At 46.0% G+C, this 15040-nt stretch overlaps 1 protein-coding gene across 6 annotated transcripts in view; it reads left to right on the forward strand.

The window, feature by feature from the left end:
• CEP192 (centrosomal protein 192) overlaps positions 1-15040 on the forward strand; it is a 402896-nt gene that overhangs the window by 271501 nt on the left and 116355 nt on the right. For all 6 annotated transcript variants that reach the window (XM_033934141.1, XM_033934142.1, XM_033934138.1 and 3 more), the window contains 3 exons: positions 2941-3120; positions 4964-5224; positions 14838-14959. In XM_033934141.1, coding sequence (XP_033790032.1) covers positions 2941-3120; positions 4964-5224; positions 14838-14959 — 563 coding nt within the window. The remainder of the gene's footprint in view (positions 1-2940; positions 3121-4963; positions 5225-14837; positions 14960-15040) is intronic.

A 15040-nucleotide genomic window follows, 5' to 3' on the forward strand; every position in this document is an offset into this window, starting at 1 on the left:
CCTCAAGCTTCCTCTCCACAAGCTTTTGGATCAAACTTTTGTCTGCTGTCTGGAAACTCCTTATTCCATTCCAGCTGTTCCAGGGAAATTGAATTCCAGATACAGGACTGTCCATCACAAGGGATTTGACAGTGTCCAATTGTCTTATCAATCCCTTCTGGTGGAATCTTCTTTGAAGCGTTCTCACCCTTCTCAAGTCTATGCCACTGTTCCCCCGGGCAGAGAGGGCAAAACGATGGACTGATTTGGTCGTCGAATTTACCAGAACTCCATGATGACCTCCAGAATTCTCAACTACAATTTTCATTTCATCACCTATTTTTAATTTTTTCTATCCATCCTTCACAAGTTCATGCCCTATTTGGATTCTCGGGCACACTTTGAGTACCAGGAAGTCCTGACATCATTGTCCCAGCTTCGACTGCAACTTCTTCAGTCCTCATATGATGCCTTTGAACTGTCTGCTTGGGCTTCTGCTTGCTCGGTGGCCATGCGACGTCTTGCGTGGCTCAGTATCATCGACATGGACCCCAATCTGCAGGACCGGCTGGCTAATGTCTCTTGTGTTGGCACTGACCTCTTTGATGAGTCTATTGAGGCTGCCACCAAGAAGCTTTCAGACCACGAGAAGTCCTTTTAATCTATTCTCCGTCCTAAGCCGAAGCCAGCTCCTCCTCGGCCTTCTCGTCCACCTCTGATTTACCAACGGCGTTTTCCACCAAAACAGGCTACTGCCACCTGTCAGCCTGTCAAGAGGCAACATCCTCAGAAGCAGCAGAAGCCTCAGCCACCTGCTGTTCCCAAGGCTCCTCAGCCTTTTTGACTGTCTCACTCAAAGCAGAACCTCGGTCGTTCTGCCTTTTTCCGTTTTTCCCCCTATCGGAGGTCGTCTCCATCATTTTTATCACCGATGGGCGACTATTACCACCGACCTCTGGGTCCTTTCCATCGTCAGGGGGGATACTCTCTTCAGTTCCATCAGGTTCCTCCGGAACATCCTCCAAGAGAGTATCCTTCCAACTCGACCCAGACCACCTGTTCCTTTGGTTCAACAGAACAAGGGTTTTTACTCCCGGTACTTCCTTGTTCCAAAGTAGTCGGGCGATCTGCGTCCTATTTTGGATCTCAGGGTGCTCAACATATTTCTAGTCAGAGAAAAGTTTCGCATGTTGACCCTAGCATCCCTGTATCCCCTCCTCGAGCAGAACGACTGGTTATGCTTTCTGGATCTCAAGGAGGCCTACACACATATTCCCATCAATCCGGCCTCCCGTCCATACCTCAGATTCCGGGTGGGAAATCTTCATTTTCAATATAGAGTGCTCCCTTTCGGCCTGGCCTCGTCGCCCAGAGTCTTCAGCAAGTGTCTGGTGGTGGTGGCTGCTGCGCTCAGGAACCATGGTCTCCAGATGTTTCCCTACCTGGACGACTGGCTCATCAAGGATTCCACATCTCAAGGAGTCGTCCTAGCGACCCAGCGGACTATCTGGTTACTGCAGAGTCTGGGATTCGAAATCAACTTCCCAAAATCCCATCTCCAGCCTTCTCAGACTCTTCCATTCATCGGAGCTGTTCTGGATACTGTCCGATTCAGAGCATTCCTTCCTCAACAACGTCTGGAGGTCTTCTCCATCTTTGTCCAACCTTTACTCACTTATCTTTGTATCATAGCTCAGTGGTTTCCAACCCTGTCCTGAAGGACCACCAGGCCAGTCGGATTTTCAGGATAGCCCTAATGAATATGCATGGAGCAGATTTGCATGCCTGGCACCTCCATTATATGCAGCTCTCTCTCATACATATATATTAGGGCTATCCTGAAAACCTGACTGGCCTGGTGGTCCTCCAGGACAGGGTTGGGAACCACTGTCATAGCCCATGCTGCCTGAGCTTGCATTCACTTGGTCTGTACTCCCTTTCCTAGTCCCTCACAGCCCTTCTCTTCCAGCTCTCAGTGCCTGTGCTACTCTTTGCTTCCCAGAGCCTCCCTCAATACTTCTACTCTCTATGGTAGACATAAGGCAGCTCTTTGTTCCTAGCTATTGGCCCATTGGCCAGATATTCCTTAGCCAGCCAATAGGTTTCAGCGGAAGGCTGGACCAGTAGATTAGTAGACACCAACTTTACGTCCTGTGGCCTATTGGCTGGCTAAAGAATGTATGACCAATGTGTCTCCTAAGCTACTGGTCCTACTTTCTTTGCAGCTTATTGGTTAGCTAAGGAATGTCTGACCAAATGAGCTGCAGGGAGAAGCAGGAACATTAGCTATAGAGACGCTGCCTTTTTTTCTTGCTTTCTCCTGCAGCTCTATTTTGGGAAGATTTCAGCTCTGATGTCTAGGCAGTGCTGGCAAGAATATTGGGGTGCTCTAGCACCCATAGAGCTGGTGTCTGTGGCAAGATTCTTGCTTCCCTGCCGTGACTCAGATTTCAGTAAGTTTGAGCTGAGGACTGCCATAAATTTGGATTGGTCTCGTGGTTTGAAGTCTCATGAGACTTGAATCCATGAGACCAACATGAACTTCCTGCACCATGCAGCTCAAACTTGAGCTGGGGAACCAGGAAACCCATGGTTTGTTCTGCAACTGAATCCAGGTGAGGGAAAAAGACTGGGTAAAGCCTGGGTTGGAGGGGGGTACATGAGAGAGCAAGTAGACTGGATGAAGGCTGCGGGTAGATGAGACAGAGTACCTGGGGAGGGGATGACACACTTGTATTTTAACACAACTTGATGAAGCATATGACAAAATATAGTGGTGTGTGTTTTGACCCTACAAATGTTAAAAAATATAAAATGTGGCCCATGATAGAAAATGGTTGGACAAGTCTGATCTATAGGATGGTAGAAAGATAGAATGTTAACAAATAGTGTCAAGTTGCTATAGGTACTATTGTTTGGTTATGTGAAATCTTAAGCCACATTTACTTTGTTTTAATTAAGCTTCAAAGTGCATTTGGTCCAGAAGAGAGGTTGACCAATAACCGGGAACTTGTAATCCGTCCAAAAGAAGATGTGAAAATATTTCTGATGTTCACACCTACTCGTGTAGCTTGTATGATGGCAAAGCTGGAAATCAAACAATTGGCACTTCGATCATCTCAACCAGGGATTAAATTCACTGTAAGATTGTCTGTTTATTTCCATATGTTCACCTTTTTGTACCATATATGAATAATGGTATCTTTCTCATAAGTTTCCAGTTAATTCATCTTATTTGACTCTCTCAGTAGAAACTTTTTTGATGCTATATTTAAATTCATCATATCTATTCATTTACTTCTCCACAATGATCTGAGCATTGACAAGCTTCCTTAATCTAACTACTGTATTTTTCGTTCCATAAGACGCACTTTTTTTCCACACAAAAGTGGGTGGAAATGTCAATGTGTTTTATGCAGCGAAGATATAAATTTTTTACACCCCCCCCAGGCCTTTTAAAAATACCTCCAGTACCTTTTATAACCCTCGTTCCTTTTTAAAACACCCCCTGCCCAGTCCCGTCCCTTTTCAAATCTCCCCCATTGCCTGGTGGTCCAGCGGTGTATCGGCCGGCAGGTGCGAGCCCTCTGCCCACCTGGGCCTGCGCCACCTCTTCCCGTCCTGTTCCATACCTCCTTAAGCCTCTGCCATTGCCTGGTGGTCCAGTGGTGTCAGCGCCGCCCTCTGAATGGTGTTTTTAGCGTCGGCCGGCAGGTGCGAGCTTTCTGCCCACCTGCCTGGGCTAGCGCTGCCCTCTGAATGGTGCCTTTAATTCTCGCGAGGCACCATTCAGAGGGCGGCGCTGGCCCAGACAGGCGGGCGGAAAGCTCACGTCTGCCAGCCAACGCTGAAAACACCATTCAGAGGGCGGCGCTGACACCGCTGGACCACCAGGCAATGGCAAAGGCTTAAGGAGGTGCGGAACAGAATGGGAAGAGGCGATGCGGGCCCAGGCAGGTGGGTAAAGGGCTCGCGCCTGCCGGCCGATGCACCGCTGGACCACCAGGCAATGGGGGAGATTTGAAGAGGGACGGGACTGGGCGGGGGGTGTTTTAAAAAGAGACGAGAGTTATAAAAGGTGTTTTTAAAGGGCCCAACCGGGGGGAGGTGGGGGTGTTAAAAATTTATATCTTCGCTACCGGATGGGATAGGGTTGTTTTAAAAAGAGATGGTGGTTAAAAAAAGTTATTTTTAATTTTTGTTTCATTATTATGCATACTGGAGGTTGCTCCCTGCTCTAGGAGGGGGTGGGGATTCATGCTGTGGTATTCTTGATTATTGTTCCAGTTTTGTTTGGGACTTGTTTCTGTTTTGGACTATGCCCTGTTTGTAATTTATTTTGGAAACCAATAAAAAATGTTGTACCATAAAAAAGAGAGGTGGGATTAAAAAAGGTACTGGGGAGAAGGTTACAGGGCAGTACAGTGGGACAGTTTACAGAGCCTGGCAAGGAGTGTAGGGTTGGGTGCAGAGCCTGGCAGGGAGAATTTTGTTCAGAATGTTTTTTTTCTTGTTTTCCTCCTCTAAATTTAGGGTGCATCTTATGGTCAGGTGCGTATTATGGAGCGAAAAATACAGTAGTTTATTTGGTGTTTTACTATTTTGGTAAAGTCTTGGTAGCAAGCACTGATATGTCCCATGCAATAATTTCTTGCTTAGGATGAAGATGTGTAACAAGGTAACGATAGTTAGTACTACTTGAAAGAATACTCCAAGTTCATGCTAACTGAGTTAATTGGCCAGTGCTAATTAATTTGTATTGAATATTATGTTTACAGTGTTCCAGTTATACAGAGTCACGTGTTTTACAGAAAACTGTTTTCCTGCTCTGACAAATTTGGCAGCATGTTTGTAGTGTTCGAAACATTTAATAGAGCCTTAATAAAGAAGGAGAAAAGAAGGTAGTGAATGGTTGGTGACCTGAGTCAGATGATGATTTTTTTTCCCCCAAATTTAACCTGTTTTATGGCTGCTTTTGTTTTAGATACCTTTGTCTGGTTATGGAGGCACCAGCAATATTATTTTGGAAAATGTTAAAAAACTGTTGGACAATTATGTGATTACACTAAATGGGATATCTTCTGATGAAGAGAGTAAATTTCAGTTCTCTGTGAGAAATACAGGCTCACGAGCTGCCTTTGTTAAATCGGTGTGCTATACAGATGCTCAGACATCAGCTGTTATGGATCCTAATATCTTCAGTATTTCTCCAGAAAAGTTTGTACTTAAGGAAAGAACTCAAGAGGTAATGTGGCTTATTTCAGTATATTAATACAAGATTCTAAACTGATTTACAATTGAAAACATGTAATAGTGTATGTGTAAGAGCTATACTGAAACATGAGACACCATGTTTAGGAATCAGAATCCATTCCTAGTGCTATTAAGGACTAAGAGACCTGTTTAATTAGTAAATTGCATAGTAACATTTGACATGCCATGTTAGTTCAGCCCAAAACTTTGCTTATTACCGGCTGCATCTAGTACCTCATCCCTGCCCCCCCCCCCCACCCTCATGCATTTACTAGTAATTTGGTGGACTATTAAGGACAAAGATAACCTTGCTTTCTAGTATGACATGCACATTATTTCTGAACCTTTAGGTAGTCAACCCCTTTTCATGAGATTTCTTGTAGAAAGCCTCATTAGCATTGTTTTGCTCTGCCTCCCTTCTCTCTGGGCTGTTCTCCTATTCCTCAGTTGTTTCTCTACAAGCAAGATGGTAGGAGCCTGCCTTTTCTGCTTGTGTTTATTTTTCATTTAAATTCGGCTTATGCATACCATTTGCGAAGCTTTTTTGGTGCTGCAGAGAACCTCAATCTTGGGGCATCTCTGGCCATGGAAGAATGCAGACTCAAAGGTTGAGGGTCTGCTTCCAAGATGCAGATTGCTTTGCAGTACACCCAGCTGGACAGCCTGCACTAACAGTTCAGGGGCTCAGGGACCAATCCCTTGGGAGCAAGGCTCACCTCAGGTTTCATCCGCAGTGGGATTAAGTGCAGACTGAATGGCTGTTTTTTCCATGATAGGGGCCGATGCTTTCCTCCCTCCGTCTGCGTGTGAAAAGCCCAGTGGAGGTTGAGGTCTCCAGTCAGTTGGTTTGGACCTGAGAGGCAGTCTGAAGAGACAAGCAGTCCCGTTTCCAGGCTTGTTAAGGCAGAAGTTCTCCCTGTAAACTGTCTGCAAGCTTCAGCACTTGCAGCTCCCAGCACACAGCATGGCACAGTGAGTAACAGGCTGACAGCCTGAAAAACAAAATGGGGTGGGGGCGGGGACAGGGGATAAAAGCAGGGTCTGGAATTAGTTTAAAATCCCCAAATCGCTATTTTTTGGAACCCATTGTAGATCCCCGGACCATTTTGCTGCTAAAATTGCCACGGTGGCCATCTTGGATTTACTAGTTTGAAAATAAAAACCTCTCTATGCCTCAAAACACCTTTATTTTGTTCAAAACCAGGTGTGGTTAACTCCTTAGACCAGGATGCCTTGGATTCATGCCAGATTTGTACTGGATGGCTGTCTGAGGATAGTCAGTGTCCCACGTGCTGCACGACACATTGGGGGGGGGGGTAGCTGCTGGCTTAGTCTCCTCTAGTTCCTTAGTGGGTGTTTGTGCCCAGATTGTGTGAGGCCAGGAAAAAAGTCCAGATTCGAGCCGGGGAGCAGCACAAGTGCATCACCAGTGAAGTGCAGCTGTGCTGTGGCTGCAAAACCCTAGAAAGGAGCATTTGAGCATCTGCAGGGGCGTTTTTAAATCCTGGATAGGGGTTCCCCCCTGAATTCATTAATATGATGTTTGAAACTTACATGATTAATAAGGGCCACATAGAACCCTCCAGGATCGCGGCCATACTGGGTTTCCCCCCCCCCCCCCAAAGAGTGCAATTCCCCAACAACGTCATACACAAGATGGGGTGGTCCAGACTGAGGATGACTAGGATGGAGAGGGCTCTCTATCAATGCCTTTACTGTCCCAATTGAGGTTCTCTGTGGCAGGAGATGCTGCTTCATCTCCAGGGAGACTGGATCTGGTGGAGGCTTTTGATCTTGGAGAAGACCTGACTATGCACGGAATCCCTCCAGGAATTAAAGATGGAGACTCAGTAGTCTTCTGCTACCCAGTGCTTGCTTATGAGCAGTACAAAAGCACTGACCATCTGTTTTCCCTCTTACAGAGATTACAACTGACCATTGGGAGATCCTGGAGGGGCCCTGTCAGGTAGCCAAAGCTATGGCAAAACTCTATCTGATGGATGCTGAATTTATTCAACTCTTTGTTCCACCGAAAATGGATTCCCTGGTGGTGCAAGTTACCAAGCACACCTGCCTTCTCAGTGAAGGAGGTGTGATATTAAAGGAGGCCCAGATCTGCAGGCTGGATTTTATTCATAAGAGAATCTTCAAAGCTGCAGCCTCAGGTTTTAAAAGTAGCCACAGCGGTGTCTTTTGTCACTCAGGCTTGCCACTCCAAATTGTGCTATGATCCGGAGGCAATAGCCAGGAAGGAGGGATCACCAGTTTCTAATGTCTGGAGGAGATTATGTAGCTGCTACTCTTGATCCATTCAGTCATGAGCAAAATGTCTGATTATTCTATTTCTGCCCACAGGATGCTATGGATCAGACAGTGGGCAGGGGATTCTTCCTGTAAGGCGACTTTGAGTAAATTACCCTATAAAGGACAGTTACTCTTTGGGAAAGGTATGGATGATCTTAAGGCCAGTGTGCAGGATCACATGTTGAAGTCTTTACCGGAGAGCAGACCTCGAACCCCTAGGAGGCCAGGGTTCAGTAATTTTCAGATTTCCAGACAATATCGCCAGTTCTCTGACAGACCTTCAGACCAGAGATCATTCAAAACTCCAGGCAAAGATTTGAAGGGGCCAGGCACCCACATTCTTCAGGATCTCGCTCTGCGAAAGCTCCCAAGAAGCAGTTATAATGCCAAGCTGTCAGCTGAGCTTATATCTAAGGGAGGTTATTGGCCTATTGAGAAGCGTGTGTGGAACATAAGAATAGCCTTATTGGGTCAGACCAATGGTCCATCTAGCCCAATATCCCTTCTTCACGGAGGCCAATCAAGTCACAAGTACCTGGCAAAAACCCAAATAGTAGAAGCATTCCATGCCACTGATCCAGGGCAAGCATTAGCTTCCCCCATATCTGTCTCAACAGCAGACTATGGACTTTCCTTTAGGAACTTGTCCAAACCTTTTTTAAAACCAGCTCCATTAACTACTCTTACCACATTCTCTGGCAGTGCATTCCATTGCTTAACTATTCTCTGAGTGAAAAAATATTTCCTCCTATTGGGTGCTGTACATTATACAGGAGGGGTACAAACTCAAGTTCTTTCGTCCCTTTCTGGACTCTCCAGCTGGGAAACTGGAAAAAGCAGTCAGTCTAAGCAACAGTGTGAAGGCTGCTGGATCTGGAAGCCATAGAGCTCATACCAGAGGAAGACTTGGGTTCTGGCAGATACTCCATATTCTTTCTAGTGCTCAAGTGAGGCTCAGAAGACTGGAGGCCGATTCTAGGCCTCAAGGCATTAAATGCAGCCCTCAAGATATCCTGTTTCTGGATGGAGACGGTGAGTTGGGAATTGCTTTGATGGCACCTGGTGAATTTTTCGCTGGATTTGACGGAGGCCTATCTTCTCATTCCCATTTTTTTTCAAAACACAGGAAGATCTTGCGTTTCCATCTGCTGGAGCAGCACTTCCAGTTTGCAGTCTTACCCTTCTGGCTGGCCATAGTGCCACAGACTTTAACTAAGGTAATGGTAGTAGCTGCAGCATACCTGTGCAGAGCAGGTATACAAGTATATATGTATCTGGATGATTTCCTGATAAGAGCCCAGTCCGAATCTGAAAGCATACTGGCTCTTCAAAAAGTAATTTAGCTATTGCAGAAGCTGGGCTGGGTAGCAAACTCTCAGAAAAGCTTCCTGGAACTGAAGCAGATCTTGAAATATCTGGGCGTCTGGTTCGACACAAGGGAGAAAAGTGTTCTTCCTTCTCATCTCTACATGGAGGATTCTGACAACGAATGCCAGCCTCTAGGGCTGGGGTGCGTATTGCGAAGGGCTTCTGGTTGTAGGGCTGTTGGTCCCCTTTTCAGAGTGCTAAAATTGCCACGGTGGCCATCTTGGATTTACTAGTTTGAAAATAAAAACCTTGCTCTGCCTCAAAACACCTTTATTAGGTTCAAAAACAGGTGTGGTTGACTCCTCAGACCAGGATACCTTGGATTCACGCCAGATTTGTACTGGATGGCCGTCTGAGGATAGTCGGTGTCCCATGTGCTGAATGATACATTGGGGGGGGGGGTAGCTGCTGGCTTAGCCTCCTCTAGTTCCTTAGTGGGTGTTTGTGCCCAGATTGTGTGAGGGCCAGGAAAAAAGTCCAGATTCGAGCCGGGGAGCAGCGCAAGTGCATCACCAGTGAAGTGCAGCTGTGCTGTGGCTCCAAAACCCTAGAAAGGAGCACTTGAGCATCTGCAAGGGCATTTTTAAATCCTGGATAGAGGCTCTCCCCTGAATTCATTAATATGATGTTTGAAACTTATATGATTAATAAGGGCCACATAGAACCCTCCAGGATCGCGGCCATACTGAGTTCACCCCCCCCCCCCCCCAAAGAGTACAATTCCCCAAAAATGTCATACGCAAGATGGGGTGGCCAGACTGGGATGGAGAGGGCTCTCTATCAATGCCTTTACTGTCCCAATTGAGGTTCTCTGTGGCAGGAGATGCTGCTTCATCTCCAGGGAGACTGGATCTGGTGGAGGCTTTTGATCTTGTAGAAGACCTGACTATGCACGGAATCCCTCCAGGAATTAAAGATGGAGACTCGGCAGTCTTCTGCTACCCAGTGCTTGCTTATGAGCAGCACAAAAGCTGCCTCCTTGTCCTGGGATAAAGCACAGTTACTTACCGTAACAGGTGTTATCCAGGGACAGCAGGCAGATATTCTCACAACCCACCCACCTCCCCTGGTTGGCTTCTTAGCTAGCTATCCGAACTGAGGAGACGCTGAGGAGACGTGCGCCCTACCTTGGGCGGGAAGGCACTCGCGCATGCGTGGTGCCGCAGTCGCAAACTTTCTCTAAATTCTTCAAGCAAGTCTGCTTGCGAAGCTGTCCGCCTCGGGGCTCCGTGGATGACATCACCCCACATGTGAGAATATCTGCCTGCTGTCCCTAGATATAACACCTGTTATGTTAAGTAACTGCTTTCCTCCAGGTGGATTGCACCCCATGGGGATTCAATAGTAAGCAGGAATTCCTTTTAGCGTTCACTAAGAGTTTAGTTTAGAAATGCTTTTTGTGTATGTACGAGGGAAAGTTAAGAGACTTCTTTGATGATTTTAGTCATGTGTGAATCATAGCTGTTTATCTTCTAGGACAGTGTATCACATACTGTGAGCTGCGGCACATTAGTGTGCCTCCCAAGATTTGAGGTGTGCTGCGAGACGCTGGGGAGGGGAGGAGAGGAACTGGCTACTGCTGACTGCTTACAGGATATGCCTCTCGTGGTGAGAGGTACGTCCTGTAGGTAATCAGCCTGCGCCAGCTCCTCTCCACACGTGTTCCCTACTGGCACCCCCACTAGTGGCTCAGGGCCTGTCTGGAGGGCCTTCGCACAAGCATCGATTTGAACGTGATGATGTCGCTCATGTGCGTGATGTCATCACATTGACAGTGCACTTCGGGATGCCTTGAGCTGCAGCTGAGCAAAGTTTGTGGGACACTGCTCTAGGAGATCTTAGTTTATATATTGTGTGCAATATATTTAGTTCTTGTTCTGAGGGTACGCCAGTATTTACCAATTGTTTATGTAACAGTATTTATATGTAATCAGTAGTGTGTTTTTATGCAATTGTTATATTTTACTATGTATTTCATAGTTTAGTAATAAAAACTTTATTTACTTGTTTGTCCCTCCTGATTTGTTTGCAATAACCAGAAAGTTTGTGCCTTGGTTTTTGTAATTAGTGCTTTTTCCTCTAGACACAAATGAGTGAGCCAAACAGCTCCAAGCTAATTACATATTTATTTTATGGCACTAAGTACTACATTCCTTTCTAAGGTGTAGAAAGAACGTGACTCTAGCCGCGTATGCGAAAGCCTGGCAGTGCTTCCAAGCTTTGTTTCCAAGTGTTTCCAAGCTTGGTGCGCTCAAATGAGTGAGGACCTGAACTCGTCACCGATAGTTGTGCTGCTCGCCTTCCTGCAGGAAGGACTGGAAAAAGGCCTAGTGGTTGGCTCTCTGACAGTTCAGGTTGCGGGGCTCTTCTGTTTTGGGCCTAAGATCATTAAGAGCACTGTAGCAGCATATCCATATGTGGCCATGTTTTTGAAGGGCACTTTGCTCCTCCGTCCTCTGGTTCAATGGCCTTTTCTGGCATGGAGTCTTAATCTGGGCCTGTGGGCGCTAGCTAGAGAGCCCTATAAACCTCTAGAGCATGCTTTCCTGATGGATCTTACAATCAAAATGACATTTTTGGTAGCAATTACCTCAGCCTGATGAGTGTCGGAACTCAGACTTTGTCATGCAGAGATCCTTTCCTCAGAATTTCAGATTCAGGAGTGGTCTTGCACACAGTCCATCTTTCTTTACTGAAAGTGGATTCCAGCTTTCATATCAATCAAGATATATGACTGCCTGGGTTCACTCCCTCAGGATCATGAAAGAGTGATAAGGTGCTAAAATTGTTGGAAATTCACAGGATATTATCTCAGTATTTGGAGGTTATGAACAAATTTTGTCTGTCGGATCTTTTCATACTGGTGGGTGCTGCCCTTAAAGGGCATCCAGCCTGGAAACGGACCATTTTGAGATGGATCTATATGGCCAGTCTATATTGAAAGCAGGAAGTGGCCACCTACATCTATAAAGGCGTACTCCACTAGGACTATAGCTTCCTCATGGGTGGAATCTTCAGTGGTATCTCCAGAAGAAACCTGCATATGTTCTCAAATTTTTACAGGGTGGATGTAGCAGCCAAAATGGACTCCGCATTTGGGTAATCCATACTGTCAGCAGGCTCATCTGTTCCGCACTAGACGTTGGGGACTGATTTGATATGTCCGGAAAGCTCAGGAATAATGTGTATGTCATACTAGAAGGAAAGATGATGATCTTACTTCTGTAATATTCTTTTTAGTAGACAGACAAATTATTCTTGAAGCCCATTCTGTCATATGTTCATTTGCCTGCTTACTTCCTTCAATGTGCCAGGGAATCCAGACATCTTGTTTCTTTCCTTTATCTAGCATTGACAAGGGTAAAGGAAGTGACTGCCACAATGAAGAATCTAGAGGGTCTTTGTAGAATTTCTCACACTCTTAGTGCAGTTTGTGCTCAGGTTGGTGATTTGTTTTGTTTTCATGTTATATTTTGCAAATGGTTAAGTTTTTTTGTTTGAAACAAAGTACCATATTTTTCGCTGCATAAGATGCACTTTTTTTCCACCCAAAATTGGTGGAAATTTCAGCACGTCTTATGAAGCGAAGGTAACTTTTTGGGGTTTGTTTTTTTAACACTCCCCACCCACCCTGGTGTACCTTTTTTAAATGACCCACTTGGGGGTACGCGGGATGACTGCTGCCTGCCACTGCTCCTGCTCATCGCCGCTGCTCCCTGCTGGCCGCCACTGCGCCACAACTCAAAGAAGGGAAGGGAAGGGCCAGCGTGCAACGATTGCACATCGCCGGCCCACAAGCCTTCTCCCGACGTCAGAACTGACATCAGTTCTGACGTCGGGCGAAGGCTTGTGGGCCGGCGACGTGCAATCGCTGCACGCTGGCCCTTCCCTTCTTTGAGTTGCGGTGCAGTGGCGGCTGACCGGGGCCAGAGGAGTGTCACACCCACGCTCTCTGAGAACACCTTGAGCCATCGGGTAGTGACATGAAGCTTGTTACTGGCGTGGTCCCTTTAGAATTAGGGTCACCTTTCAAGTTGGTAGTCGCTGGCAAATGTCCAACTAAGCTTATTCTCCAAGGGCTTTGAGAAAAAATCACACTTTGTCAGAATGGCCTTGGTGAAAACATAAGCTTTTATTTGGCCACCGGCCGTGGAATTACTGTGCCACTCCAGGTTTTTCTGGTAGCATGCACATCATACCAAAACAACAGATAAAAGTTCATTTCACTCTTAGTCACCCAGTAATCAGCTCTGGACTGGGTTGGTAAACCACATACAGTCATTAATATTCCAGGAGGCTAGGAGGTGAAACAGTTAGCACAAATAACTCTCCATTGTAGCTTTACAGGAGAGACATTCTTGTTCATGATTGAGAAATATTCTGTGCTGTCTTCCAATGCTCTTACACTCTCCAGATGGGCTAGACTTTCTCCCTAGTCCCGAGCAGGCTTTTCCCTGAGAGGGTTAATTTCCTTATCCCTATGAGGCAGGCAGACTAATTGAATTAGTTAGTTGCTATGGCACTATCCTTACAGCTGGGCACTTTCACGGAGTGTGGAAGTCAGGAAATTCTGGGCTTTAAACTAGCCAGCATTACAGCCTGGCGTTTGGTTCAGCTGTGCACATAACCTGCAGAGGAGATTACTGTATCCTTTCCAAACTTCAGCAAAACAGCATGTGAAATTTCAGTACAGGATTATTTCCCGTAACTCCCACAGTCATTAGCTCAAAGAGCAAACAGCAAAAATGCAGCCTAAACAAGACCTCTGTTCACAGACCTTTTCCAGGATATTCAGCTCTCCATCTCTTCTGGCCAGCTTTCCTGTATAGCCCCACTTTCCTCCAACACCATGGGTTCTGGGGGAAGGAATTCGGTGGCCAATTACCAGCCTGTTCCTCAGTAATTTCCCAGTCAGTGCTGAGGAACTGCTCAGCCCCGTCCTGCCTCTGCTCTACTGCCAAGCCTCGTTCTGCTCCTCCTCCTTCCTCCCTCCTCTCTGCTCTCTAACGAGCCTGGCTTTAAGCTGAGGGAAAGAACCACTCCCCCTTGGCTTTGGATGGGGGAAGGGAATTCCTTCCTCAGCCCATGCCGTTTCTCTGAGGGGAAACTGCTTGTGAGCTTTCTGCCTTACAGGCAATGGACAATAGCAAGGCAGCTTCTTCCTGCCTGGCTCTGGAACTGCTTCAGGTAAGTCTAAGCCTTCCTGCTCTATTTCCATTTCATTGTCACTCATCAGGTAGTCAGCTAATTTATTGTCCTGTGTACTGACCTGGTCAGCCCTTCTGCACTGGGGTTTATATACTTTCCTTAATTTCCCTGTGGCAAACCTTGGGAAAGACGTCCGTTTGTCACAGGAGGATGAATCGGTGGAGGGTAGGCAGGTTTCAGCATGCAGGGGGGAGGAAGACAGTTTCCAGCGCAGCAGGGAGGACATAGGACAAAGGCTGGAAGGCAATGAGAGTGAGAAGGCACAAACTCGGGACATGGGATGGAGGGAGAATGAAGGACAAAGGCTAGAAGGTAGTGAGGGGGCACGAACTCGGGACATGGGAGGGAGGGAATAGAAAGGGACAATTCTTGGGCTTGAGTAAAGAAAGAAAGAAAGAAAGGAAGGAGACTCATGAAATCACCAGACAGCAAAAGTAGGAAAAATTATTTTATTTTCAATTTAGTGATCAAAATGTGTCAGTTTTGATAATTTATATCTGCTGTGTGTGTATGAGAAATGAAATGAACAGCCTGGCAGGGAAGGGGAGACAGGGTGCAGAGCCTGGTATATATTAGTACACAATTTGGTTCAGAATGTTATTTTTTCTGGTTTTCCTACTCTAAATCTAGGGTGTGTCTTATGGAGTGAAAAATACGGTAGTATATTAAATGCAGACAAATTTCTAATAAAGTTCAAAATTTTTAACTAAGCATCTTTATTTTAGGTGGTTACTGTAACATGCCATTCTACTAGAAGAGAGCATACCTTATGTACTCCCAAACCAGCTTTATTTGCCACGGTAGCCCTCTTTTGTGGAGATGAGATATCAAGAAAACAGTATCGTCGGTAGGCATTGATTATTATAACTTTGATACTATTTTTCATTTTAAAAAAGGGTAACAAAAAAAAATTGTTTCTGTTCCGTTC

The sequence above is a fragment of the Geotrypetes seraphini genome, chromosome 2 (genome assembly GCF_902459505.1).
Source record: "Geotrypetes seraphini chromosome 2, aGeoSer1.1, whole genome shotgun sequence".
In the NCBI taxonomy this organism is placed as follows: domain Eukaryota; kingdom Metazoa; phylum Chordata; class Amphibia; order Gymnophiona; family Dermophiidae; genus Geotrypetes; species Geotrypetes seraphini.